The sequence below is a fragment of the Hippocampus bargibanti genome, linkage group LG01, assembly GCF_051943395.1.
Source record: "Hippocampus bargibanti isolate YZ-2025 linkage group LG01, ASM5194339v1, whole genome shotgun sequence".
Taxonomy (NCBI): Eukaryota; Metazoa; Chordata; class Actinopteri; order Syngnathiformes; family Syngnathidae; genus Hippocampus; species Hippocampus bargibanti.
Window position 1 is genome coordinate 35,389,995 of NC_142734.1, and position 25,756 is coordinate 35,415,750.

The window sequence follows — 25,756 nt, forward strand, 5'->3', positions numbered from 1 at the left end:
GTGCAGACTCAATGAAATGTTAAAACCCCTGGCACACCTCCCCCCGCCTTTTCTCTCTCTTCTTTCTTCTGTTTTACTCTTCTCCTTTTTTTCCTTTTTGTATCATGATTATCTGTCAGGTACTCTTATTTCCTGCGCGATCAGGTATTGTCTCTTACGCGATTATGTCATCTAATGTATGTTGCCAACAATATTTCACAATTTATACCATGCTCGTGCAATGACATTCATTTGTCGTCCGATTCGTCATCCATGACAGACAAATGAAGAAATCAACATGTTCCGCTAGCAGCACTCTTTCAGCTTTATTGGTACAAAACAACATTCATAAGTGACCTGGCCGCACATAATACTGCATATACTTGATACAAATAAACAAATACTGACTCAACTTGTGTAAACGGTATAAGAAAGGAAATATGATTTTAAAAAAAAGTGTGTAGTTCACAGGCAATGTCAACTGTGTATGTTTGAGTAGTGCCTCCACCACCACCACAAAAAAATACCTCAATACCTCAATTCAGTCTTTTGTCCCTGCATAGATGTTAAAAACGTGATTTGTAGCTTAGCAAGTGGCATGTCCCTTTTGTAAATAAAACACGCATACATGAAAATTACATCAAATATTTGGAGGACAGCTATGGTTAAAAAAACAACAAAACAAAACATGGTCAATCCATTAACTCATTCACTGCCATTACCGAATTTATTCGGGTTATGTTTTTTTTTTTTGCCGGGGGTGCCGATAAAGCGCTGGCCGGGGGGGGGATGAAGAATATAACTGTGTGAATGGTCCCAATTAAGACAACAGGCTTTTACCTTTACCCTAGAAATCCAGGTTAAACCTCGGTTGATTTGCTTCTTGGGATATCTCCCTGGAATGCAAAAAAAAAAGATACTACAGTGAGACCTCAACTTACAAACACCTTATCTTACAAACTTTTCATCTTACAAACGTCAAATTTATGAAAATTAAACCTTATAATAAGCACTATTTTCATAATACACACCCACCACGGCTGGCGGAGTGATCTTCGGCGGAAGCACACGACCGAACAGCACCAGAGGTTAAGTGACCAACAGTCCTTCTGGAAGGTGACTCTCCTTCCATAAGCCATCAACGACCATCAAAAAGGTAAATAAAATGTTATTTTACAGCACAGTTTATTTCTTTAATTACAGTCCTCATGTAATGCGCCTCTCTTTCCAAACAGCAATTCCCTTTGACCTTCGACCTCCAACGCCATTCCATCAAGCCATAAATGACCATCACAAATGTAAATAAAGTGACTTTCTGATACAATGCAGTGTATTTCTTTCATTACAATACAATAGCACATTTATTATACATAGAATAAGGTATGTTGTGTGTAGTTTTAAGGCTTATTTAGTTGAAAAGTATATTTTATGGAAACCCGGGAACGGATTATTCCCATTTTAATGGTTTCCTATGTGAAATTTATTTTTGAGATACACACTTTTCGCCTTACACACTCTGTCTGAGAACCAATTAAGTTCGTAAGTTGAGGTCTCACTGTACTTGTAAATGGAGATTGAAATTCAAGGAGCAAGGAATAGGCGCTTGCACCTACCGTTGCACGACAAATCCATACCCACATTACACTGCATTCACAAAACTACATGGCACTCTAGTAGTAAGAGAAAAATACTGACCAATAACAGGTATCGACGTCAGATTGATACTAGCCTTACTTCAACGTATCAGATGCTCATGATGGCGGGCGATACTTGTCGCCAATACCAAGAGAGCATGTCTATAATACAGAGTGCTATAATCACATTTGTTTGCACTTTTATGAACTTAATTGGTTCCCAGACAGAGTGTGTAAGGCAAAAAGTGTGTATCCCAAAAATTAATTTCCCATACCGAACAGGCTGGGGCGCTGTTCGGTCGTGTGCTTTGGTGTTCTTCCACCAAAGATTACTCCGCCAGCCGTGGTGGGGTGGCGCTCCATGTGTATCCCGAAAAGTAGTCCTTATGCCAAGGTTGAATTTTCATAAATGTAACGTTTGTAAACCGAAAATTTCGTAAGGCAAGGTGTTCGTAAACCGAGGCCCCACTGTATCGTATATGTCAATTCATTATACACCCTTTCGACGCGCACCTGTGCATCATCCAGGTGCGGAGGTTTGGTTTCAACAGCCGCATTCTTCCTCTTGACGAACGGCGAGCTATTCATGTGACGTAGCGATGCACACGGACGGGGACTGTGAGAGCCCAGTGACGATGAGGAGTCGGCAACCTCCCCGCCGAGGGCTGACAAACAACTGTGCTCTGAGTCGCTGAAGAACACGTTGGCGCTCTCCTCCGATGAATCTGCAGTGTCCGGCAAGTCTGAAAGATTAAATAAATCACAAGTGTAAGTACGGAAAAGTCATACCGGTCAACAAATACGCATGATGCTAGATTGCAGTCCAGATGGCTCAAAATGACCCGGAAGGACTTCTTTAATCGATTGCAAACATGTATGCTTTCCTCTTCAGAACTATTTGAATCATATTCATAACTGGATGAGTAACAAGAAAGCATCTTCGAATCTGAAGCCATTGTTTTGATTCTCGAGGAAGGCAAGACGTCTTGCGTGACGTCACGAACACCTTCTGAAACTGGCCACTTCCGGGTTCCATTTGAAGTAGTTTTTAGACACTTTTAAGTCATTTTTATTGGTGTTTTGCATTTGACTAAAAATATCAGCCCGCGTGTTTTGCGCATTTTAGATGCTATCAAACGTTTTTTCTGATGTCAGTTAGGAAACAAAAAAAAATGGTGTGGGTTGTCCATCTCAAACGTACTGAGCAGATGATGGTTTGTTTTCCATCCTTCCCGATCCTGATGAAGCCGATAGTGACGAGAGTTGACCTCATTGTCTACGACGCCGTCAGGAGCGGGGACAGCAACCGGGCTTCCAAGACATCCGGGCGAAAGCGATCCGCGTCCCGACGATGAAGACGACTGGCTGAAGGTGGTGGAGGCTGAGCCAACGGAGTACGGGCGAGCGTATTCTATAGGACTGTGTGAACAACACGCCTCAGGGACTGACAACACACAGGCATACGGTAGCTGGCATCAATCACACAAGAAGGAGCTCAGTGACCACAAACGTGAACGTTGGCAGCGTGTTCACAATGGCCAGACCTCTGACAACTGGGGGCAGCATTTCCCTTTTTCCATGTAAGCGCTTTGTTCCAACTTTAGCTGTTGTCAAAGCGCTTTATCAATCAATATGTACATTTCAAGCTCAGATAACTCCAGACCCATAAAACTTTGGAATTAACTTGTTTTTTTTTTTGTTTAATGAAAGAAAATAGTCTAAGGTTTTTTACATTACATTGAATGTTTATGTACAGTATTCCCAAAACTCAATATTGTGTGCGTCCTGGACTTCGAGTGACAATGACAAAAACCCTGGCACTGGAGTGGACACATTTTTGCACATGCCCGGCAGTGAATGCGTTAAAAAGTTATTTTAAGATGCATTTTGAACTTACTGGCTTGTCTGAAACACCTCAAGCATTCTTCACATAGATATTTTCAGATACAATATTTACGTTAGAACCACCATCATAGAATAGACAGTTAAAGGACAACCGACACCTCCGGACAAGTTGTGTCCATAATTTGTAAAATCGCTTCAAATGACTTCTACTGAGCGTATATTACAAACATTGCACCGCATATAGCTAGATTTTACGTTTTAAGACTCGTGCTGAATATTCAGGAAGTCTTGTTTTCGAGTTGGTGATGATTCCTGACGTCACTGAAGGAACGCCCCTGACCGAGAAAGCGACACACAATGCATTTTGCGGTACTTTGTTTGGTCTGCAAACTTTGTGTTGATGGTGAAATTAGAAGGAAAACACATAAATAATGCGATGGTGAATCGTTGTGTGATGCACCAAGACAAATATTTGATATTTGCTGACACAAATTCCCAGCAGACAAATAAGCCCATTTCCAACGGAGCTTGGGCGCCATCTTGTGCATTTTCTTGGTGCTACATTTCTGTCCAGATGCCTCAAAATGATACAGAATATCTTCTTTAATCGATTGCAAACATTTATGCTTTCCTCTTCAGAACTATTTGAATCATATTAATAACTGGATGAGTAACAAGAAAGCATCTTCTCCGAATCTGAAGCCATTGTTTTGATTCTCGAGCGCGACATCACCAAAAAGGAGGCGGGACCTTCTGAAACTGGCAACTTCCGGTTTCAATTTGAAATAGTTTTTAGACAGTTTAAGTCATTGTTGATAGAGTGTTTTATGCACATTAGTAAACATATTATGTTATTTCATGTTTAGCTTAGTATACATTATGATTATTGCACGTTTAATTTAGTTACATGGCATTATCAAGCTTATTATTTCAATAGTCGTTGCAAAGAGGCAACGGCTCCAACTTCAGTCTAAGACCCTCCCAACACTGAGTTGTCCGGAGCTGATTGGACAACAGATCACTGCTGTGGACATTCAAAAACTTCTCAGAGCGGGAGCTCGCTGTCTTTGTTCCTATCTTTGTTCGTGTGCTCTGACTTCGCTCCTGCCTCGACGATAGAAGTGCTTTTTCTGTCTCACTAGAATAAAGTAGTTTTTTGTTCACCATCTATCATCGTCACTGATATTTTTATCACTGAACTTCGTTGAACACGGAACCAGGAAAGAAACAAGAATTGAAACCGAACATTAATTATTGGTGTTTTGCATTTGACTAAAAATATCAGCCTGCGTGTTTTGGGTATTTTAGATGCTATAAAACGTTTTTCTGATGTCAGTTAGGAAACAAAAAAATGGTGTCGGTTGTCCTTTCATTGAATGGCATACAATGTGACCGCAATGTACTCTATACAGAATGTTCCCAACACTTACCTCTAGCAGGCAGGATGCCACTGACATCCCGGTCGCAGATGGCGGCCTCACTGGGTTGAATGTCCAAGAATGATTTGTGAGCCAGTCCTATGAACGCTCTCTCCTGTAGTCGTAGCTCTACAATACAGAACACAATCTGCATGTTGTAATGAACACAATTGCAATGGTGTTGACATGTCCACACAAGTCCATTGATACCTCGACTGTGAGTCGCCTGATCCCAGAGAATCTTCTCCAGGTCAGCGGTCCAGGCTTTCTTTAGCTCCACGCTGGTGGCCTTCAAAGTGTAAGTGTCCTCCCTCTTCCGTCTACGGATCCAGATTTCAAAGCAAAGGCCGCTGACGCCGGCGTCGTGGGTCATTCCGATGTCGTTAGTCTGGGTGAAAGAAAGAATGCAAAAGGAGACATTCAGACGTCATCTGTTGATCAGCTTCACAGTCAAGTTGTGTGGAACAAGTCGTCAGCAGGTGCGTCACACCTTAAAAGACTGCTTGTAGACATAAACTTCATTTCCAACTTCTGTCTTCTTGGTCTTGCTAAAAAGAATGAGATGCTCAAAAAGGAAGATGCGGCGGAGGCATTTCTTCTTCCGAAAGAAAACAGTAAACTCATCCTGACGAATGAGTTGACCTTGTTCTTTTAAGTTCATCTGTCAGCAAAGAAGAGAAGACGGACGGATATTTATTCAAACAACCACGACCTTGTTTGAAAATGTTCCTCTGTGAATTGTGTGTGTGTGTGTGTGTGTGTGTGTGTGTGTGTGTGTGTGTTGAAACATATTTTGAGGATACGTCTGTGTAAGCTCTCAGTTGTACAGGAGAGGTCCATCAATGAAAAGGTTTCTTCAGTCTTCATCTGTACTTCTTTGAAGGTGTCGGACGTTTCGCTTCTTCAGCGAACTAAAGTCTTACTGGTAGTATCGGCCCTATATATATATATATCCTACTGTCCAGACATGGCGGTGCTGTTCACTGCTATGATAGGTCCCTGCTCTCAGGTTGGGGGGAGCAGAGGACTACTCCCTGCGGCTCCACTGATTGTTCCTATTGTCCTGACTAACGACTGGCCTGATTGCCCCACTTCCTCCGGTATCACCTCATCAGCATTAATAATCCTATGTATATACAGTAAAGTCTCGTTATATCGATATCGGATATATCGATAGTCCCGGTTATATCGATACTATTTCTATGCACGCACGGAGAAAATTACATGCAAACAGGGTCGGATATATCGATAGTCCCGGTTATATCGATATTTTTTCGGACTCCCTTGAATATCGATATAACGAGACTTTACTGTATATATATATAGGGCCGATACTACCAGTAAGACTTTAGTTCACTGAAGAAGCATCTTGGATAAGAAGCGAAACATCCGACACCTTCAAAGAAGTACAGATGACGGCTGAAGAAACCTTTTTATCGACATTTTGAGGATGTTTAAATAGAGTGTTTTTCTTGAAACCATTATCTTTCCCTTTTATATATATATATATATGAGTCTTACATCACAGTCCTGGATAGCATCCATGGTGAGCAGGTCGTTGCCGTGACGCATCTGAAAGCGAACCAGATCTACGGCAGCCATGATGTCAGCCCGTTCGCTCGCTCTCCCGCTGTGTTCGGCATCGTTACCACCCGCAGTGGAATCGGTATTGTCTTGAGGCCAGCAGGATGTAGTCAAAGCCAGCATGTCCTGCAGCAAGAGGCTGTACTTGCTGATTCTTTGGATAGGCCTCAGCAAGTAGGAGGACAGATCCATCATGTCCCCAAGCTCCTGCTGCTTTTTCTGTAAAGGTAAAATAAAGACTTAATTAAAGGACAACCGACACCATTTTTTGTTTCCTAACTGACATCAGAAAAACGTTTTATAGCATCTAAAATACCCAAAACACGCAGGTGGATATTTTTAGTCAAATGAAAAACACCAATAAAAATGACTTCAAGTGTGCTAAAACTGCAACAAATTGAGATGCGAATTGGGGATTTTCAGGAAGTCCCGCCCCCAGTTCATGACATCACGCCAAGACGTCTTGCCTTGCTCAAGAATTAAAACAATGGCTTCAGATTCGGAGAAGATGCTTTCTTGTTACTCATCATCCAGTTATGAATATAATTGAAATAGTTCTGAAGAGGAAAGCATACATGTTTGCAATCGATTAAAGGAGTCCTCCCATATCAATTCGAGCCGTCAATGACAGCAATGTAGCACCCAGAAAATGCAGAAGATGGCGCCCAAGCTGGGAATTTGTGTCAGCGAATATCAAATAGTAGTCTTGGTGCAACACACAACGATTCACCATTGCGTTATTTTTTTTCGGATGTGATTTTTACCTTCTACCATTTTATTTATGTGTTTTCGCCATCAACACAAAGTTTTCAGACCAAACAAAGTACCGCAAAATGCATTGTGTGTCAACAATAAAGGAACCTGATCATTTGCCAAACTATACGGGCTGTAAGTCATGTTTTGGTTAGACGTCAAATGACCTTGAAGATGTCATGGCGACGATGGAGTATCAGGGAGTCTGATTGAGGTTTGTTCTTGCTGTAGAGTGCATATAGGCCAAAACGGTTCCTCTGTGGAGAGAAATAAATACACCAATATGTTTGCATCAAGATCCTTATTTTTATATGTCAATAAAAAAACATTCCTAAGGTAATCTTTCATCAAAAATAGCACAAAATGGTGGAGATATTACATTACAATTTTAAATGTGAAGAATTAATGCCTGCAAATGGCTGTTTTGAAGCAACTGAGTCATAATGGGCAATGTACAGTCTTCAATTAAACTACACATTTTAGATAGAAAGTGAGTGAAACGTTAGCGAAAATTAAGGCATGTACAGTAATAACAAAGTAATAATAAAGCCGTACATTTGTGAGAAAACAACGAGCAACCATCGCGGGATCTCGATGGCAGGCCTCCAGCTCGGGCAGGAAGTCGTGGTTGTGGAAATCATAAAGCTTCTGCAGGATCCCGAAGATAATTGCACGCTTGCCTCGGAGTTCCTGGGGGATGTCCAATCTGTCCAGTAGGGGTAGGTAGTGTGTCAGGATATAGCTCAGAGAGCGGACATACTCCCGCTCTGTGTACAGCAGCTCTTCCAGGACATGCTGCAAACGGCTGGGAATATGGAGAAAGTACAGTCAATATTTGATGTCATCTTAGACTCTTCACTCTATTCCCTCTCTTTCGCTCCCCTTGTCTCTTTAAAGGACAACAAACGCCTCCGGATAAGTTGGTTTGCTGGCCCGTAGTGAAAGGGAAAAAACATTGCCAGGTTTGACCAGTGCACCCCCCACTCCACGTCATGTTTTTCAACTCCCGAATAAATTGGGGAATGGTAGTGAATGAGTTAATACTGATCATTTTAGTCTGAAAGTAGAAAGATATTCATGTCTTGTTTTTACACTAGTTTACATGGAAATATTTTCCACAACTTTCACTATGAATCTCATAAGATGTTATTTTGGGGTGATAATTTCAGACTATAAAGCACTCAATACTATCAACTGTGCTCCATGCTTTTGTTTACTATGTGTGAAGAGCTTTGAAACTTTTGTGAGAATACAGTATTTATGAATGTAACCCATTTTCGGGATATCAAAGGAAAGATGGTGAAGAAAAACAGCAATACCTGTCAAACCTCAATGTAAGCTTATGGACAAAGAAGATGAAAAGAAATCAAAATAGGATATCAGCATTTAGCTCTGGTGAACACAATAAATACCGTCATGAATCCACTTACAGAGCACTGTTGGCGCCCTCTTGTGGCCTTTGCAAACAAAACGGTTCTTCGCCCCTCCCATTGGGCAGGCTGGAGTGTTTGCAGAGATAACCCCGGTTGACCACCGCAACTCCCCGATTGCAGGAATCCTCGGAACAAAAGCTTCCGTGGCGGGAGAGCTGAAATTTCTGAGCTTCTTGTAGGATCCGACAAGATGGCTGACCATGGTGGGAGCAGGAGGATGATGGTCTAATCTGCTCGTCTACATGTGTAGAAGACTCGGATGGCCCTATCGTCGCAGAAGAAGAATCTTGGGATTTGGCTCGCAGGCCTCGTCCCCACGGGAACCACTGGCAGCCGACGGTGTGAGACCGAGAGACAGTGACGGCGTCACCATCACTTCTTGCCTTGTTCCTCTTGGTCTCTCGTTCTGATTTCTTTGCTGACCTAGAGCATCGGCAAAATGTTTATAAGTGCCCACCTTAATAGTTCTAAACTAAAATATGGCCCAAACTATTGTCCCCCGATTCTTCATAACATTTCTAAGTGATGTCATTAAACAAAATTAGAGACTTTGATGAAATGTGTGTACATGAGTTTTAAAATATGTTAGGAGGCTGATGTAGCTGGAGAAAACAAGCAAACGGCACACTCCAAGAACCTTCAAGTTCAAAACTTTTAAGCAGACGTGCTAACGGCTGTTTCATCAAGTTATTATGTCATTTAGCGTAACTGTAACACCAACGATTCTTCTTCTCGCCAAGTGAATGCCTACCTGTGAGATGACCTTGGTGTGACCTTTGACCCCTGACCGCCACCATGATCGTTATTATCTTCAGGTATGATGGTCATTTTACATTCGGCTTCAGTTTGGTTGCTCTTGGCCAGGATTGGTCTTCGTTTGTCAAAATCCGCTTCGCCTGACACAAAGTTCTGCCACTCTGGATGGTGTTGACCTACTGTTGACTGTGGGACCAGACGACCAGGTGGTGATGCCTGAGTGGTTGCCACATCCACGCAATGATGGCAGCAACAGACATGACACTGTGGTTGACCGTTGAAGACGTTGGCGGTGACATCCTGTAACCTCTCCTGAAGTAACTGCCGGGCTTCCTGGCACCGGAGCCATGCCGTGTTCCAGACCCTCATTCCCCTGGAGCTCCTCAAGGCACTGGCCTGGGCCCTCAATTCCTGGAAATGTTCGACACTGAACTGAAGAAACTTGTCCTGGAAGAGTTGGAGGACAGAGCTGTCGTCTGCCGATAATAGACTGGTGTTAGTCGTCGGAACGGAGATGAGTTGGAGGTCACACTGGCTGCCGTGGGTTCCAGGGTCTTTGTTTTGATGGGTTTTATTTACAGGCGCTGTTCTTTGACTACAGTCTTGGTGTTGAAGGATTTTGGATTGATTCTGTTTCAGATAGTCAATACATTCAACAGCCAGAGATGTAGCCTGTTGAAAAAGGAAAAAGAAAACAGTTCAGCCTTCAATTTAAATTTTCATTTGTTGCATTTACTATTATCAGAAGCAATATTTTTTTATGTTATCACACTTGGAATGAACTGGTTGCTATGCAGAATAATGTAAAGACATAAAAATGCCTGCGTTTAATAGGATTTTTGTTCTAATGCATTGCACCTTATTCTAAACTTTAACATACAGATTGCACCTTGATATTGATATTGTACACTTACTTGATCACAAAAATCACACACATCGACCAGGTTCCGCAGTTCCTGGCCACATGCTTCGGCTCTACACAAGAAGTCATCCAGGTCTGATTTGAATGCGCAGACTTGGCTGCTGAACGCTTGCGTCTCCGGATATGACATCCCAGCCTGCTGGAGGTGCTCGGCTTCTTGCGCTAATGACATGGCATGGTGTCTCCGATCCTGGGAGGAGATGAAAAGGTTTGCGGATCCTAATTTTTGGTTTTTACGGCATTGATAGAGATTAGATAATAAGAAGTTATCATATTTAAAAGTTTCATGCTGTTGTATGCTTAGTCAACACTTGTGACTCAATACACAATTGAAGCGCAGACAACCTGGGGTCAATCAGGTCAACACACACAGCAAGTTAAACGGTCAGCTTCACAGAAGTAATTTAGGACTTGGGGAACTCCTTATCACAGGAGTAACTTAGGACTTCAAACTCCTTAACACAGGAAAAGGTCATTAGCCAGGTTACAAACTTATCAGTTCATGGAAAACACAATGTTTTATTGCCTACAGCTGTTCGTGCTTAGAACTCAAGAGGTGTGGTATTATAATCAAGAAAACAATGTTTTACTAATGCATCACATTAATTTGCGTGTACTCTCAATAAATAGCTTGGCAGAGGGGCGCAGAATTCACACGTATGTCATGGGTGACTGAGTTTCCTGCCGGCAGTAGGGACAATCTTTTCTGGTTCCGAGTCTCTGTACACAGTGTCTGACTGTCATATCTCTGACACCAGTTGACTATTACAAGACTCACATTAGCCTCTAAAAGAAAAGCCGTGAAACTGTTGAGAATCTGCTCCAGTTGGTCCCCGGAATGCTCCGCTAATTCAGCCTCCTGCAGATGACGCTCACCTTCTACATAAAACCATTGCTGCAGCTAGACAAAGAGAAAGATCATACAAAAACTTATCGATAAATCAGTTTAAAATGTATTTTTTAGTCACCATCTTGGTGGCACATACTTGTGTTAAATGCTCTTCTAGCTCTCTGACTTGCAGCAGATATTTGAAATGTTGCAGAGACATGTTGGAGCTCTGTACAAGGTTATGGACCTGCTCTTCCACATGGTTGTACAGGCTGGTCAGCGAGTCCACTGCGTCACTGCATGTAGGACAAAAACCCATGTTGAAATGAAAATCGGCAAAAGCAAATTCCTTTTGGTGCCCACCTGAGATCCTCGCAGTGAGGATATCTGAGGTCACTTTCCTTCCTCAGTCTCACCAGGATGGCCCCGCCTTCCCTCTGGAGGCTGACCAATCGCCTGTCCTCCAGTACATCGCGCATCAGAGTTCTCTGCTCCATCATACATTGTTGCACAGCCTGGATAAGGAAGCGCAGTCGTACTCTGAGACCAGATCGTAAGTGAGCTTTTCACATCAGCAACGCACAGTAAAACCCGCAGACATCCCGATAGCTTCATCTGGCCAACAACTCAAAAGACAGTTAACTCATATGGTAATTCCATCATGGCGTTTTGCAAATGTTGATCAAATTTGCACATCCCTGTTGAGACGATAGCATACTATTTGATCAGTATTTTTTAGTACTTTATTAGTCTCGCAGTAAAGGAAAATCCAAATCCAAATACTGATCACATTTTAAACACGAATGCACTCACTAGCATGAAAGGGTTAAAATGCATCCTCGTTTCATTCCAGAGTCACACGGGCAATAGAATACCTGTACAGAATTTGTCCTCCGGGGAGCTTTTAAATTACTGATCGCCCTCAGCAGCAAACTCGATGCGTCATGGAGATCCAATGCAAACGGAAAGAGTTTCTACAGATAAACAAAGGGTTCTTTGAGAGAGCTTACTAATCATTTCTGACTGAGGGGCAACTTGCTGGGCGGGCACATGTGGCCTGCCCGGGGGCACGGGTGTGCCTGCCTACTCACCTGATGATGCTCCAGCCAGTCACAGTAGTTGTAGGACAATGTCCCGTTCATACGTGAAGTCCGTTGGTTCTCGTCTACCATCTTCATCAGGGCCTTCATCGATGTCACCACTTCAGTCTGTGCCGTCCAAAAAAAAAAAGCATCAACCAGAGCTTTCATGAATCCTGTAACCTGATAAGATGATAAAATGTCCAGTGCAGAAACCAGAATAGATGTATGGGTTGACTCACCGGAATGGTGGGACATCTCTCTGGTAGGGCACAGCTTTCTTTATTCACAAGAAACACCAAACTGTTCACCGCATGCGGAGATTGCTCCTGAATACAATCATTATTTTTGTTAAAATGTGTATTTGATGATTAAAATAGGTTTAAAAAAACAACAATGCAAAGTGATCACATTTCAAATTTGACAAACAACTGCCTTTCTATTACTGATTATTAATTTGTCACGCACATGGGTAATTAAGCAGCTAAAAATTGTGATCACAGTAGCACATTCTTACCACATGTTGCTTCGTTGACCAGATTTATTGATCAAGTATAGTTACATTGAAGCTCAGTCCAGTCACTTTGGCAGATGTGCAAAAATGTGGACGACCCGATGCTATTTAATTGCTGAAATGGAGTCAAACGTCACATGTGGTTCACTACCACACAAGCAAGACTTTGCTATTTCTTTAAAGTCTCTGGCTCAAATTTGCACTTCACGTATGCATTCCTTACCTGTAGTGTCATCAAGGCCTTGTATAGCTGTGGAAGAGGATTTGATTTCCTTGCATCAAAGATTAGGGTCATCCCAGCTTCTCTGATTTCTCTCCTTTCGATAGAAAAAGGGAAAACCTTGACTATGAACTAATTCGAGAAAAGGTTTACCAAATATAATATATAAATGTATAAAAGTTTTCCAAATATAAGGCACACCACATTATGAGGCGCCTCATACACCGGAAAATACAGTATTTCTCACAAATTTAGTGTTTTTTTTTCTTCTGCAGGTGCTCTGTTGCGATCTCACTTGATAATAGAGTGGAAGTAGAGCAACATCTCCAAGAGCTCTTGACTGGTCATGTTAGATCTCCATCCTTGGTGGTCTCCATAAAACTCAGTGATGGGCCTACCTGCTCTGTCTCTCCCTCCTGCAAAGACCAATGCAACAACAGGTTAAAAGCGCATTGAAATGATAAGGCCATCTTTAGATATTTAGAATTTGCAAGCATCTTAACCCTTTCAGGGACCGTGCAGTGGTGACTACAGTGGACAGTTTATCATGCTATCGGGTTACTGGTTATCAGTGAGGGTGCGTGCATAAAAGGGTTGTGGTGAAACCTGATTGTACACTTAGCGCAGGGGTGTCAAAGTCATTTTTTGCCGCGGGCCACATTGTAGTTATGGTTTCCTCTCGAGGGCCGTTATGAATTTGGGGAACCCATTAGAATGTTTAAATCCCTTCAAAATTACATATAGAGCACACAGCAAATTAATGAATAACTCGTTTTCAAATATGAAGTCAAGAATAATGACTTATTGTGGTTGACATCCAAAAATATGAAGTTTGGCTCAGATTTTAGCAATCATCATGGAATTTAACAAGTTTGATTTGCTTTCGCGGGCCGAAAAAAATGATTTGGCGGGCCGGATTTGGCCCGCGGGCCTTGACTTTGACACCTTTGACTTAGCGTGACTACATTGACCCTTTTCCAGTATTCAGAGCAAAAGAAGAATTTCTGAACAAAAAACTGGAGGACTTTCGGAAACCTGCCTGTGAGCGCTGCTACTCCTTTATAGAGAGGGTGAGCTGCGGGGTCCGGAAATCCCGAAGGAAGGTGGTCTGGTCTGGGACTGGCGTGAGCGGAGGATGGCAGAGGACTCCTCTGTCGTGAAGCGTTGGGTGAGGAACTCTCTGTCTCTCGACCTGTGGAGGATTTACTTGGCCAATTTATATCAATCACACTTTATCTTATATGTAAACTCTTATATAAGTGTATAATGTTTAACTCATTCACTGCCATTCCCGCATTTATTCGGGAATTGAAAAGCATGACGTGGAGCGCCATTTCCCAAATTTGTTCAGGTTGTGGTTTTTTTTCTGCATTTCAAGCTTCGATCAGACCCCTGGCAATGTTTTTCCCTCCCACGAGGGGGCAGTATTTGCCTTTTGTACAGCTGTCCCATTTTAAGCTCGGATACCGGCAAACCCATATAACTTAGGAATTAACTATTTTTTTTCTAATGAAAGAAGAGAGTTGAAGGTTTCTTACGCTGCATTGAATGTTTATGTAGACCTAAAACTCAATTTTCCGTGGGTCCTGCAATTTGAGTGAAAATGACAAAAACCCTGGCACTGGAGTGGACACATATTTGCACATTGGCTGCCAGTGAATGAGTTAATATCAAGTTTATATGCCGTTTACCTGGAATGGTCATTTTCATTTTGTCGATTTGGGGTGAAACTAATCGAAATGCTGTGCTTTTTTTACATTTGACTACATGAAGCTGAGGTACATCCTCATATCGGCCCCTCCTGACGTTTGCGCCATCAACGAGGACCAACTGGCATTTCTCGGAGGTGTCTACCACCGCGGTCGAGAGGGAGGAACATCTTCCATCGGATTCCTGTTTGCTCTTGGGAGGTAAAATAGGCGTGGACGCAGTTGGACCGAGCCCAGTGGAAGAGGGTGTATTTAGTGGTCCTTCACAAGCTTTGGAATAACCGGAAGACACGTTGTGGTGTTTGGTGGACGTCACAGATGTCTTTGCAGGGTCACTGATGCTCTCCAATGCTCCTTTATCAGTCGTTCCACTCCCATTTTGTAAAGCGAGAAATGTTTGGTTGCAATGTTCCTCAAAAGGCATCGCGGTCCTACGCGTTATAAATTGCGCTCTGCCGTCACATCCGGGCTTGTTAGGCATAACAAGAACAGCGTTAGTTTCTTCTGGTTTCCAAAATCCAGCAGTGTTTTTCTCCTTGGATTCCTCACAGATGGCACGGACGGCAATGGAAGCGTGTTGGTGTTGCAACCCAGATTCAGAGCAATTTTTTAGGTCGTGACATTGAGGTGGATCTTTTCGAGTTGGTCTCCTGTCATTGCAATGTAAGATTGCCCCATCTTCCTGCACAACACCCAACGCCCTCGCTATGGCTTTCTCATGCTGAACAGTGACAGGATTTCGGAGAGCAGCCTTGTAGGATTCCCGGTGACGACATGTCATCTCTTGAGTTTGGGAAGCCGTTTTCCCTTGTCTCCTGGCCATGCACGGAGTACAGGGGTTCTCGGAGAACTTGACAGTGCGCACACATTGAAATGCTTCAGTTGTAACAAGGAAAGGTTGACGGGAATGATCGAGATCAAGTGAAGGTTCAGCTGTCACGTTTGTGTGCTGCAATAGAGCCGTTTCTTTTTGACCATCTATGTGTGCTTTTGTTTTTGTAGGTAAATGCAAGTGTAAGTGGTGTTTACGTGGCATTTGCTCGCTTTGCATAATTGACTCCTGTGTTGCCCCTGGTTGCATTTTTACCTCTGATTTTTGTTCATTTGTTGCTAACGGAGTTCGTTCAAAGAGCATAGTTGCCTGTAGAATATCAATGCAGTCTTGCTTTGCAGCTATCTGCTCTGAAAACTGACTTACTTGCTTTGTATTTTCAAGCTCACTCACATTCTCAACGTTATGCATATCTGTAACATCTATTGTTGTACTTATTTCCGTCCCATCGAAGCGGCTGTTCCGTGTATTGGGCGATACCCAGCCAATAGGCTTTGGCTCTGTCTCGGTATGTTTGTCTCCGGCAAGACTGGATGTGGAAGCGGTGCTATTATCCACAAGGCAGAGAGACACCGCAATTCCATGCTTGGCTGGACATATCCTGGTCTCTAGCGAGAAGGCGGGAGGCTGGGAAAAATACGGGATGAATGAGGTCTGTTGAATGACGCGGTACTGTTTGGTGGAAGTTTCCTCTGAAAGAGAAGGATCAGCAGAAGCGCCAGATGGCAAATGATCAGGTAGATGATCTTGAGGCATAGGAGGAGGTGATGGAATATATGAATGAGGAGGACAGGCCATCCTACTGCTGGGGACGTTGTGGCTAACCCACTAAGTCAAATCTTGTGGTTCACATGGTAACCAGAATCTCCAGAATCCACAATCAAATGCAATTGTATGACGATTAGGGTCTCCTCCAGTGCTTCTTTTCAAAGACCTCTTCCTCTTTCAAGTGGCTACAGATCTCAACGCTGCAGAATTTCTTCACAGAAAGGTGTCGCTCTAAGGTTACGCGATCCAAGGTCAAGCTGGATGATTACAGAGGCAACAAGAATGTTCTAAATGAATGAGAAAGAGAATGACAATATGAGTACTTGTTAGCCAAATGTCCAGTAGGGGACAGTGCACAACACAATAATCCTAATTGGAAGCGGGTGTACATGTATGTTCAATGTTCTCTATTGCAAAGCTCTGCAGCTATTACATTTTATCAATTAATATTCTGCCTTTAGAATGGCCTGGATATGGCAGAAAAAAAATATGTGAATCATTTGGAGCGAATCATAATACATAACAAGTAAATGGTACAGGAAGCCAGAAGCACTCATGCAGTTGTTTAGTTGCACAAATCTGTCACGTGTTGAGGAAACATCTCAGCAAGCTCAAATAATCGGTGCTCACTGTCAAAAGCGCAGCTAAATAATTTCAGTAATCCGGGTCACCGTTGTAGCTTGTTTTCATGCTGCCGTGAGTCCTCTTTTAGTGTTTCATATTTCCTTTGACCCGTTTGAACTCTTTACACATTTAGGATGACTTTATTTAGCCCGCTAATGACCTCAGGGTGAACGCACATACGCATATGTCCAGGCTGGATGAGGAGGTGTGCGGCACGAGGCTGCCTGATGTTCAAGTGTTGACATATGGCATGAATTTCTGGGCTATTTGTTTTGCTTAAATACAACGTTCATCTTACTTTACATACTGTAGATGAGTTAGGTAGGTTGTAATTTTGCATTCAAGGCTGCATATTTAAAAACGGGCAGTTTAACTTTACATGTAGGACTGTTTCCTGAGCAGTTAATACAACCCTACAACCCACAACGATAAAAACAACAATAATCAGTCAGGATGATCATTTGGATACACGTGTATTCAACAATGAGGTCTTTGCTGACTTTGCTGTGGCCGACTCACATGGGCTTCAGCAATTGTTTTTTTTTGTGGGCCATCTCCTGCTAGGCAGCCATATAAGCACTGCATCAAGTAATGCGGTTGTGAACGCCCTGTATAAATAAAGCTGTGCAGTATTCTATTGCATTGTATTCCCGTAACGTAGCTCCATCTCGTGGATGCATCAAGCTACCACAGCCACGATTGTAGCTTCTATACACCTTATAAAATAGCGCGAGCCATATATGCAAACAGTTTTAAAATGGGTCAATTATTGAAGTGCACCTTATAATTCGAAACACATAATAAATAGTGCAGAAAATATGATATACAGAGTAGCTTGCTTGCAGCTAGCTCTCACTCAGTCCCTGAAAGAAAATACTACATTCACATTACCGAGGTTTAAATTTCTGAAATTGAGCATTAAAAAGTAATCTTGTTCCCTTTTGTGTAACAAAACATTTTTAATTGTGTTAATAATGATGTAAAATAACATGTATGGGTCTACTATTGTGAGCTTAGAGCAGGCCAACAACAGAGTGAATTGTTTATATCATGAGATAAAACAGAAACCCCACATGAACAAGCAACTCTCAGAGTCTATAATCGTGTACTGTACCAACACTTTAGTATGTATCCCGGTTTAGGTATAGAACAGTGCATCTAAACATACAGAGTCAGACTGCTGCATAAACCACAAAGAATCTCTTTTTGAAGAGAAGGGAGGGGGAAAAAAGGATACTTTGTGTGACTCGATCGTCACGGGAGTTCATTCCGAAAAACTGAGGTAACTTCGAAAGCAACGGATGATGATGGCAAGGGTGTGGCGGGTGGATAAATGCACACACACTCACACACACACATACACACACACACACACAAGGGCTGTTCAAGTCAAACCTCCAAAAGGGCTGGGCGGGTAATTTGAAATTCACTTCCCTCCGTAACATCATTCCAGTGAGCCAGTGGCAAACAAATCTGTCTTATGTGCAAGTCCCGGCACACCCTTGCTCTGGCCAAAAGGTGCAACAACGCGGAGGGAAAAGACACATTCAGGGAGCACCCTCACATTTTCAAGTCGGCTGGTTTAAAGGACAACCGACATCATTTTTTTTGTTTCCTAACTGACATCAGAAAAACGTTTTATATTTATAGCATCTAAAGTACCCAAAACACGCAGGCTGATATTTTAGTCAAATAAAAAATATCTTAAAAGTGTCCAAAAACGACTTCAAAATGAAACCAGAAATGGCCAGTTTCAGAAGGTCCCGCCCCCTTGTTCGTGACATCACCCTAAGACGTCTTGCATCACTGGAAAATAAAAACAATGGCTTCAGATTGGGAGAAGATGCTTTCTTGTTACTCATCTAGTTATGAATATGATTCAAATAGTTCTGAAGAGGAAAGCATAAATGTTTGCAATGGATTAAAGGAGTCCTCCCATTTCAATTCGAGCCGTCAATGACAGCAATCTAGCGTCCCAGAAAATGCACAAGATGGCGCCAAAGCTCCGTTGGAAATGGGCTGATTTGTCTGCTGGGAATTTGTGTCAGAGAATATCAAATGATTGTCTTGGTGCAACACACAACAATTCACCATCGCGTTATTTATGTGTTTTCTTTCTAATTTCGCCATCAACACGAAGTTTTCAGACCAAACTAAGTACCGCAAAACGCATTGTGTGTCGCTTTCTCGGTCAGGGTCGACACACAATGGCCTTTGCCTACAGCTGTTGGTGCTTCGAACTCAAGAGGTGTGGTATTACAATCAAGAAAACTATGTTTTACTAATGTATCACTTTAATTTGCATGTACTCTCAATAAATAGGTTGGCAGAAGGCTGCAGAATTCAGATGTAGGTCATGGATGACTACGTTTCCTGCCGGCAGTAGGGACAATCTTTCTGGTTCCGAGTCTCTGTCCACAGTGTCTGACTGTCCTATCTGTGTCAGTTGCCAAAAGTCAAAGCACACGATGAATCTCAATGACAAATTAGACGTGATTTTTAAAATGAACACTTTCAAAAGACAAACGTGCCGCATGAAGGTCATTTAAGGTCAATCAAGGCTCAAAAGATTACGGAAACTGTCACATTACCATCTTTTTGTCCTTCCCTTGTCATTCCCGCTTTTCAAAGCAGCGTCAGTCACTGAGGTACCACGAGCTCGCCGAGCTATGTGACAACTTTTAACAAACTGTTTACATTCTCGGCTCCAGCTTTGTGTACTCACCTATTTTCTCATTTCTCACCCTGTGCCTCTCTATCCTCTTAATTTCAGTGTTTCTGAGCACTCTCTTTCCGCGGCTCCGTGTCGAATGGCGCCCGTTAAGCTGGTGGGAAAGTGACAGTGTGACCAAACATGAGGAGAGGTGAGAGTGAGAGAGGGAGGGAGGAAGGCAATGAGAGGGCGGCAAAGAGCTAGTAGCCAATCCAAGTACATACTTTTTTTCCACTCTTTTTTTTTTTTGCTCCTCTCCTACACAGAGGCTTGTTAATGTTCATGTTTGGCTTAAAAGCAGCAGGACCAACGGAAATCATTCAGGTTTAATCATATATTCTCACATTGCGTTACTCAAGTTACTTACGCTGGTGTGATCAATATCTCAATAGTCTCAGTTATTGTTATCATATCTGAAATTTTGGTACAGATTGTTTGAGTGCTTGCTTTTACTGTATGTTCTTATGTCTATTTTTAAAGTATTGTATACTGTCCCCAGGGAGCCGACTTGAGCACATCAGCAAGAGTAACATCATGACAAAAAAAATGACAAAAATGATGTCAAAAATTCAGTTAAAAATCATTGTGGTATGTTTTCCCACATTAAAATAAATATTATATATTTGGGGGAAAAGCTGAGATATATCCATAGCATTTACATTCATTTCAATGGGACAAGATGATTTGAGATCCACACACGTTCTGCGTTAGAAACGTAGTCAAGAAATGAATTAATAATCTCATATCGTAAACTGAACGACACCTTTTGAAGCATTAAAACTTTGACTATGGGAGTGAAAACACGAGATTCTGAATCATTGTGATGCTATGCTGGCTTGTCATGAATCGAATAACATCATTGCTGCTGCCATGGTGACAGAGTATCAACAATTTAAGGTTCAGATAGTATAGCCCTTTGTATGTGTCTGTTAATGTCTCTAAATAAATTCTGTGTGTGTTCAGCACTTGACTTTTCTATTAACCATAACACCGTCACTTAATTTATAGTTTTATAACTTAAGGTAAGAAAAAAAAATACATTTTTCTAGCTTCCAATATAATGGTTAATAAGGCACAAAAGACCCAAAATTCACAGGTGTCAAACTCAAGGCCCAGGGGTCCAGATCTGGCACACAACGATTCACCATCGCATTATTTATGTGTTTTCCTTCTAATTTTGCCATCAACACGGATCAACACAAAGTTTTCAGACCAAACTAAGTACCCAAAATGCATTGTGTGTCGCTTTCTCGGTCAGGGGCGTTCCTTCCGTGACGTGACGTCAGGACTCGTCACCAACTCAAAAACAAGACTTCCTCAATCAATATTCAGCGCAAGTCTGAAAACGTCCTTTACCGCTTTTGTGTTTTGTTGTTGGGTTGGATTGCATGGACCCTTATTCGTCTCGCAGTGGAGAAATTTACATGGACATGTTTTTGTTGTTATTACTTTTAGTGTTGTTCTCTTGGTGCCCTGGTTGCTTGGGTCCTCTTCCGGTCTCTGCTAATGCACTGACTGTTCTGGGTGACATGGCAAATATGCAGTGGTCACAATGGAGAGTGACGTTTGGTGTGTGTGTGTGTGTGTGTGTGTGTGTGTGCTTATGTTTGTGATGGCCAGAGGAGACATGCTGTTGAATCAAGCGGACACAGAGAAGTCTTCATTGCCCTTGTCCCATTTCCTTGCATTCCTATCTTATCTTGACATATCAAGACCACGAACAGTATGTTTGACTGAACTCCACTCCCCGGCTTGAGCTTTTCAGGACTGAATAATAAATGAAGAAAGAATATCGTTTTTAAGCAATATCTATTCCAGATAAAGGTGCAGCACCAATAAGAGAACAAGAGAAGAAGCTAAAAACAGTCATCAAGACTTAGAAAAATGAAAGATGACCCCTGTGTTAACATACGATCCTGAAGTTTACCGACAGCCATCATAATCCTAATAGCTGTTATGGTTCTGAAAATATGAGCAGCAGGAGTGCGTGTGATCATATCAGCCATGGCCTGTCATTGTTGTACTCCGGACTGTGTGATATTGAGATGAATTTAAGCAGACATTAAAACAAAACTGCCAGGCTGCACATAGTACTGATTTTTAACTCCTTCACTGCCATTCACAAATTTATTCGGGAATTAAAAATATGACGTTGAGCGCCATTCCAGAAATTGGGTGCCGATAAAGCACTGGCCATGGACTGTGGCAATTGTTTTTTTTTTCTTTTCCACAAGGAGGCAGCATTTCCCCTTTTTCTATCTTTGCGCATTGTTCCAGCTTCAGCTGTTGTTAAAGCTGTTGAATTTTGGACAGCCACCCTCATTTCAAGCTCATATAACTCCAGACCTATAAAATTTAGGAATTAACTCTTTTTTTTCTGATGAAATAAGAGAGTCTAAGGTTTCTTACGCTGAATTGAATGTTTATGTAGTCATAAAACTCAATATTCTGTGGGTCCTGGAATTCAACTGGGAATGACAAAAACTCTGGCAGTGGAGTGGACACATTTGTACACACGGTCTGGCAGTAAATGAGTTACGCGTGATTAGAATGTAGAGTGTCAGGATTGTTTCTATGCACATTATAACCGTAATGGAGTGGAGGCCTTAGAAACTGCTAATCCCAGCCAATGATGGAACTAATGAACCTCAGGCCAGGGGAGTCTATTTTTAACTTCAAAAATCTTCAGAACTTCAAGCTTGCACCTTCAAGTTCTGACTTAGCAGCTGGCACCTTGTTAGCATTCTGTACGACACTTAGCATAGCTGGAGAGAAATCTCCTACAGCGAGCGAGCCTGGGGTCAATGCGGGGCTACGCAGAAACTGCTTGAAATTTACAGTCTGAGGACTAAATGGTTTGCGCTGCTTTTCCTATTGCTCATGATGAAAGGAGTCCAATGGAGTCAATTTTGCTTTGAACATGTCATGTATTTTAGTAAAGCGCTTATCCTATTTTGGTTGAAGGAACTCTGAAGTTAGAATGTTGGTTAATTGCTAGCCTTGTCTGCAATGTGTGCTACTTGTGGTGGATAAAATCAGCCAAAATAGGCAGTGTGAAACAGAGACTGGAGACACACGCACAAACACACACTGACACATGCACACACACAAACACACACACCACACATATGCATGCAGCGATTGTGAAAACTATGAGTAAAGCTGCATTGTATTGTTTCCCCTTTAACATAACTCCCTCTAGTGGATGTACAACTCAACTGCAGCCACTATTGTTGCTTGTATTCTATGCGCTGTATAACGTGCGCTTTAAAGTGTGGAAAATACGATACAGAGTATTTCTCTAGTGAAATGTATGTTTGATTTTTTTATTAATTGGTTAGGTCGAACAATTCTGCAAACTCATGCCCCTAACCAATATGCACATACAGTAAAGTCTGGTTATATCGATAGTACTGCTTATTACGATACTATTTCTATGAACGCAAGGAGAAAATTTACATGGCGCAGGATCGGATATATCGATATTTTTTCCGACTCCTGAGAATATCGATATAACGAGACTTTACTGTATTTTTAAGAGTGATGTGCATTGTAGACGGTTTCAAATTCCATATGCTTAAATCATATCTCCAACCGCTTTCATTGGATATTTTTGGATGCTAAATAGTAACAAATTGCTTCATGTAGTATTTACCCTTTTTACTTTTTATATCTCAGTTTACCGCCTTTTGACCGATGTTTAAAATGTATTGATGTGTCGGGCACATTATCAAGTAGTGATTTTACATACATACAAAAAAGAAATGTCTCACAGTGAGAACATCAGTTCAATGAGCTGATCTCGAACCAGAGCATCATAAAACCCATCGCTGGGAGAATTCCTCTGTCATTGTATGGCGACCATCAAACATGCTGAAAACAACTACTTAGCTACTGCATAACAGAGGACCACAAAAAACAAAGCCAACTTAACCACACAGTCTAAAGAATAGAATGGTGGGAAAAGACACAACATCCAGCTTGAGCTTAAAATACTTCGTTTTTCAGCGCTGTCTCCTCGTATGTGTGTGGAGATATGTAATCAAGTGGTCAGCAGAAAGTAAAAAAAGTGACTCTCCCGGTAAAGTTCATCTGTGTGTCCATTCCGACAGTCTAGAGACATTTTTAGTGTTCCATTAGCCTGCCATGCATGTTTTTGGAACATGGGAAGAAACTGGGCCACGAATCCAGTCAGGCACAAGAAAGCCAAAGCGAAAATCAAATCAAGCACCTCGGTACTGTGGGGCGTATGTGCTAACCAGTTGATTACTTTGCAGTGTCATATACAGGCTTATAGTTATTTCATCTCTCTGCCCAAATTTATCTGAGATAGGCTTCAGCAACTCCTTGTGATCCTTGTTGAAAATGGATATATGGGTTATTATTGCGCAGCATTGACATATGATAATTTTGTGTATTAATACAATGCCATTGTATTTACTGTGCACTGATCTTGTACGGAATGTCAGGACTCTGTTCCTATTCCCTCCACAAATAGTCACGGGATTCACTGAGATATGCATGAACAAAGTGTTATTCCATTACTTATTATCACATAGCCATAACGTAATCGAAGACTTCAAGTGTTCCTTGAAGTTCTCCTCCTGTGTGACCTGAAAACTTCACTGGTAGAAGCATCTGCTACTGTCCGTCTGCGTCTTCTCAGCTGTGAGCGTGAGGTTATAAATAAGAAGCTGCTAGGGAGTTTTTTTTTTTGCATGTGTGTGTTTGACCAGCTGCTGAGAGTGTTTGTTTGTCTTGTCTCAGTCCAGGTGTACTCCCTGGCTGGCCTCTTGATGCGCTTCTCTGGCTTGTTGAAAGCTTACTTGAAGGCTAAATATCTCATGATGATTTAGAACCAGCAGGGTCACAAGGTTTCACCGCATCTGTTGGGTGGCCAAAATAGATGAGGGCGCAATCTGTCAAATCTTCTAACCTTGAGCAAGCTTGAGATCGTGCTAGAACGCCTTTAGAAGTTACATTGTTGCATTTAATTCAGGGGGTGTGCTCCAAGTAAGTCCATATATGTGTAATACACATATATACAATACATAATACACATACGACAGTGTTGCATTAATGAATGGATGGATGCTTCGTCTATGAGACAGAAAGAGAAACAGCGCCATCTCGTGATTAAATGCATGAATATACCCTACGCAGTACAGTAGTTTATAACGCATAGACCACCGAATACTTTATGCCAACACTATAACATCAGCTACAATTATAATGTAGTTGGTTTGAGCATGATAAAAAGCTCGATTTTCTCTTCAACGCCATCTTTCACTCGTTTGTGACACAATTTCTTTTGCGCATCAAATCACTTGGCTTGATTAGAAGCTAATGGATTGAATTGAAGTTGAGTCCTACCTGGCGCCTCGAAGATTTAACGGAGCTGAACAAACAGGTGCATTGTGGCACCACGAAACACACTCCATCGCCTTTCGTGAAGTTTACCCGGAGACGAGGGAAGGAACGAAGGCCGTGGATCGTGACGAGGGGGAGAGTGGAAGAAGGTCGCCCGGTCCAAGGTCTTGCTGGTCTTCCGGGCCTTCCAGGCAGGTGTGGGAATAGACCTTGTGACGAGAACGCGCTAAAAGGGGCACGAGCACGGACCAATTTAATTCGTGTACAAAATATAATTGGACAGGACTTTCTAGTAAAATGATAAATAAACCTAAAATACAAGCAGATTTTAATTTTGTCAAACCTTTGAATGCGGTCCAGTTGCTTGGTACAAGTCGTGGATCTCCAACTTACTAAATATTCTCTGGAAATGTAAACCCCTTGAGCAACTCCAACTTGAAAAGTCTCTAGGATGAAGTACCGTTGATTAAGGGTTGTTTGATCTCATGATGTAAAAAAAAAATTGAATGCACATATCAGTGTGCATTCATGATGATGCTTCTCCAAATTCTGTTTACATCACCACTTCCTTTCTCATGGGAAGCATATTGAGCTTCTCATTATGAAGGAATTTCCTTTGACTTGAGTTACAAGTAATTTGAGACATTTGAGAATGTATTTTTTTACAATTGTGTTTTATATCTCAAACACTCAGGTGACAAAGTACTCCTATTCTGTCATTATGAAGAACAAATACTTATGTAAACATGAGTAGTAAAAGTACACGTACAAATT

General features: G+C 41.9%; 1 protein-coding gene across 3 annotated transcripts; it reads right to left on the reverse strand.

The window, feature by feature from the left end:
• Positions 1-262: 262 nt before the first annotated feature.
• Positions 263-25,454, reverse strand: LOC148904068 (puratrophin-1-like). Of its 3 annotated transcripts, XM_089013529.1 has the most exons (24): positions 25,326-25,454; positions 24,986-25,208; positions 14,658-16,562; positions 14,006-14,158; positions 13,262-13,382; positions 12,970-13,063; positions 12,475-12,561; positions 12,245-12,361; positions 12,029-12,127; positions 11,517-11,668; positions 11,311-11,449; positions 11,103-11,225; positions 10,317-10,514; positions 9,398-10,074; positions 8,644-9,069; positions 7,769-8,018; positions 7,381-7,470; positions 6,398-6,679; positions 5,367-5,537; positions 5,087-5,264; positions 4,889-5,005; positions 2,815-3,057; positions 2,127-2,356; positions 263-875 (listed from the first exon to the last, which is right to left on the reverse strand). In XM_089013529.1, exons 3-24 carry the CDS (start codon positions 16,303-16,305, stop codon positions 840-842), a joined length of 5,631 nt encoding a protein of 1,876 aa, XP_088869655.1. In that variant the 5' UTR covers positions 16,306-16,562; positions 24,986-25,208; positions 25,326-25,454; the 3' UTR covers positions 263-839. The 3 variants fall into 3 exon arrangements, with proteins under 3 accessions (XP_088869655.1, XP_088869647.1, XP_088869666.1); XM_089013521.1 differs by lacking the exons at positions 24,986-25,208; positions 25,326-25,454 and adding an exon at positions 19,625-19,749; XM_089013540.1 differs by lacking the exons at positions 263-875; positions 2,127-2,356; positions 24,986-25,208; positions 25,326-25,454 and adding an exon at positions 19,625-19,749 and having other exon boundaries at positions 2,894-3,032.
• Between the last annotated feature and the right edge of the window lie 302 nt (positions 25,455-25,756).

Bases quoted from the DNA above. Each gene is read 5' to 3' on its own strand.
- LOC148904068 (XM_089013529.1), bottom strand. From the start codon at position 16,305: ATGGCCTGTCCTCCTCATTCATATATTCCATCACCTCCTCCTATGCCT. The intron at 13,383-14,005 runs GCAGGTTTCCGA...TGGTCTTTGCAG, and splicing joins AGGAGTAGCAGCGCTCACAG to GAGGGAGAGACAGAGCAGGT. The intron at 11,450-11,516 runs GTGGGCACCAAA...TCCTACATGCAG, and splicing joins CCTCACTGCGAGGATCTCAG to TGACGCAGTGGACTCGCTGA.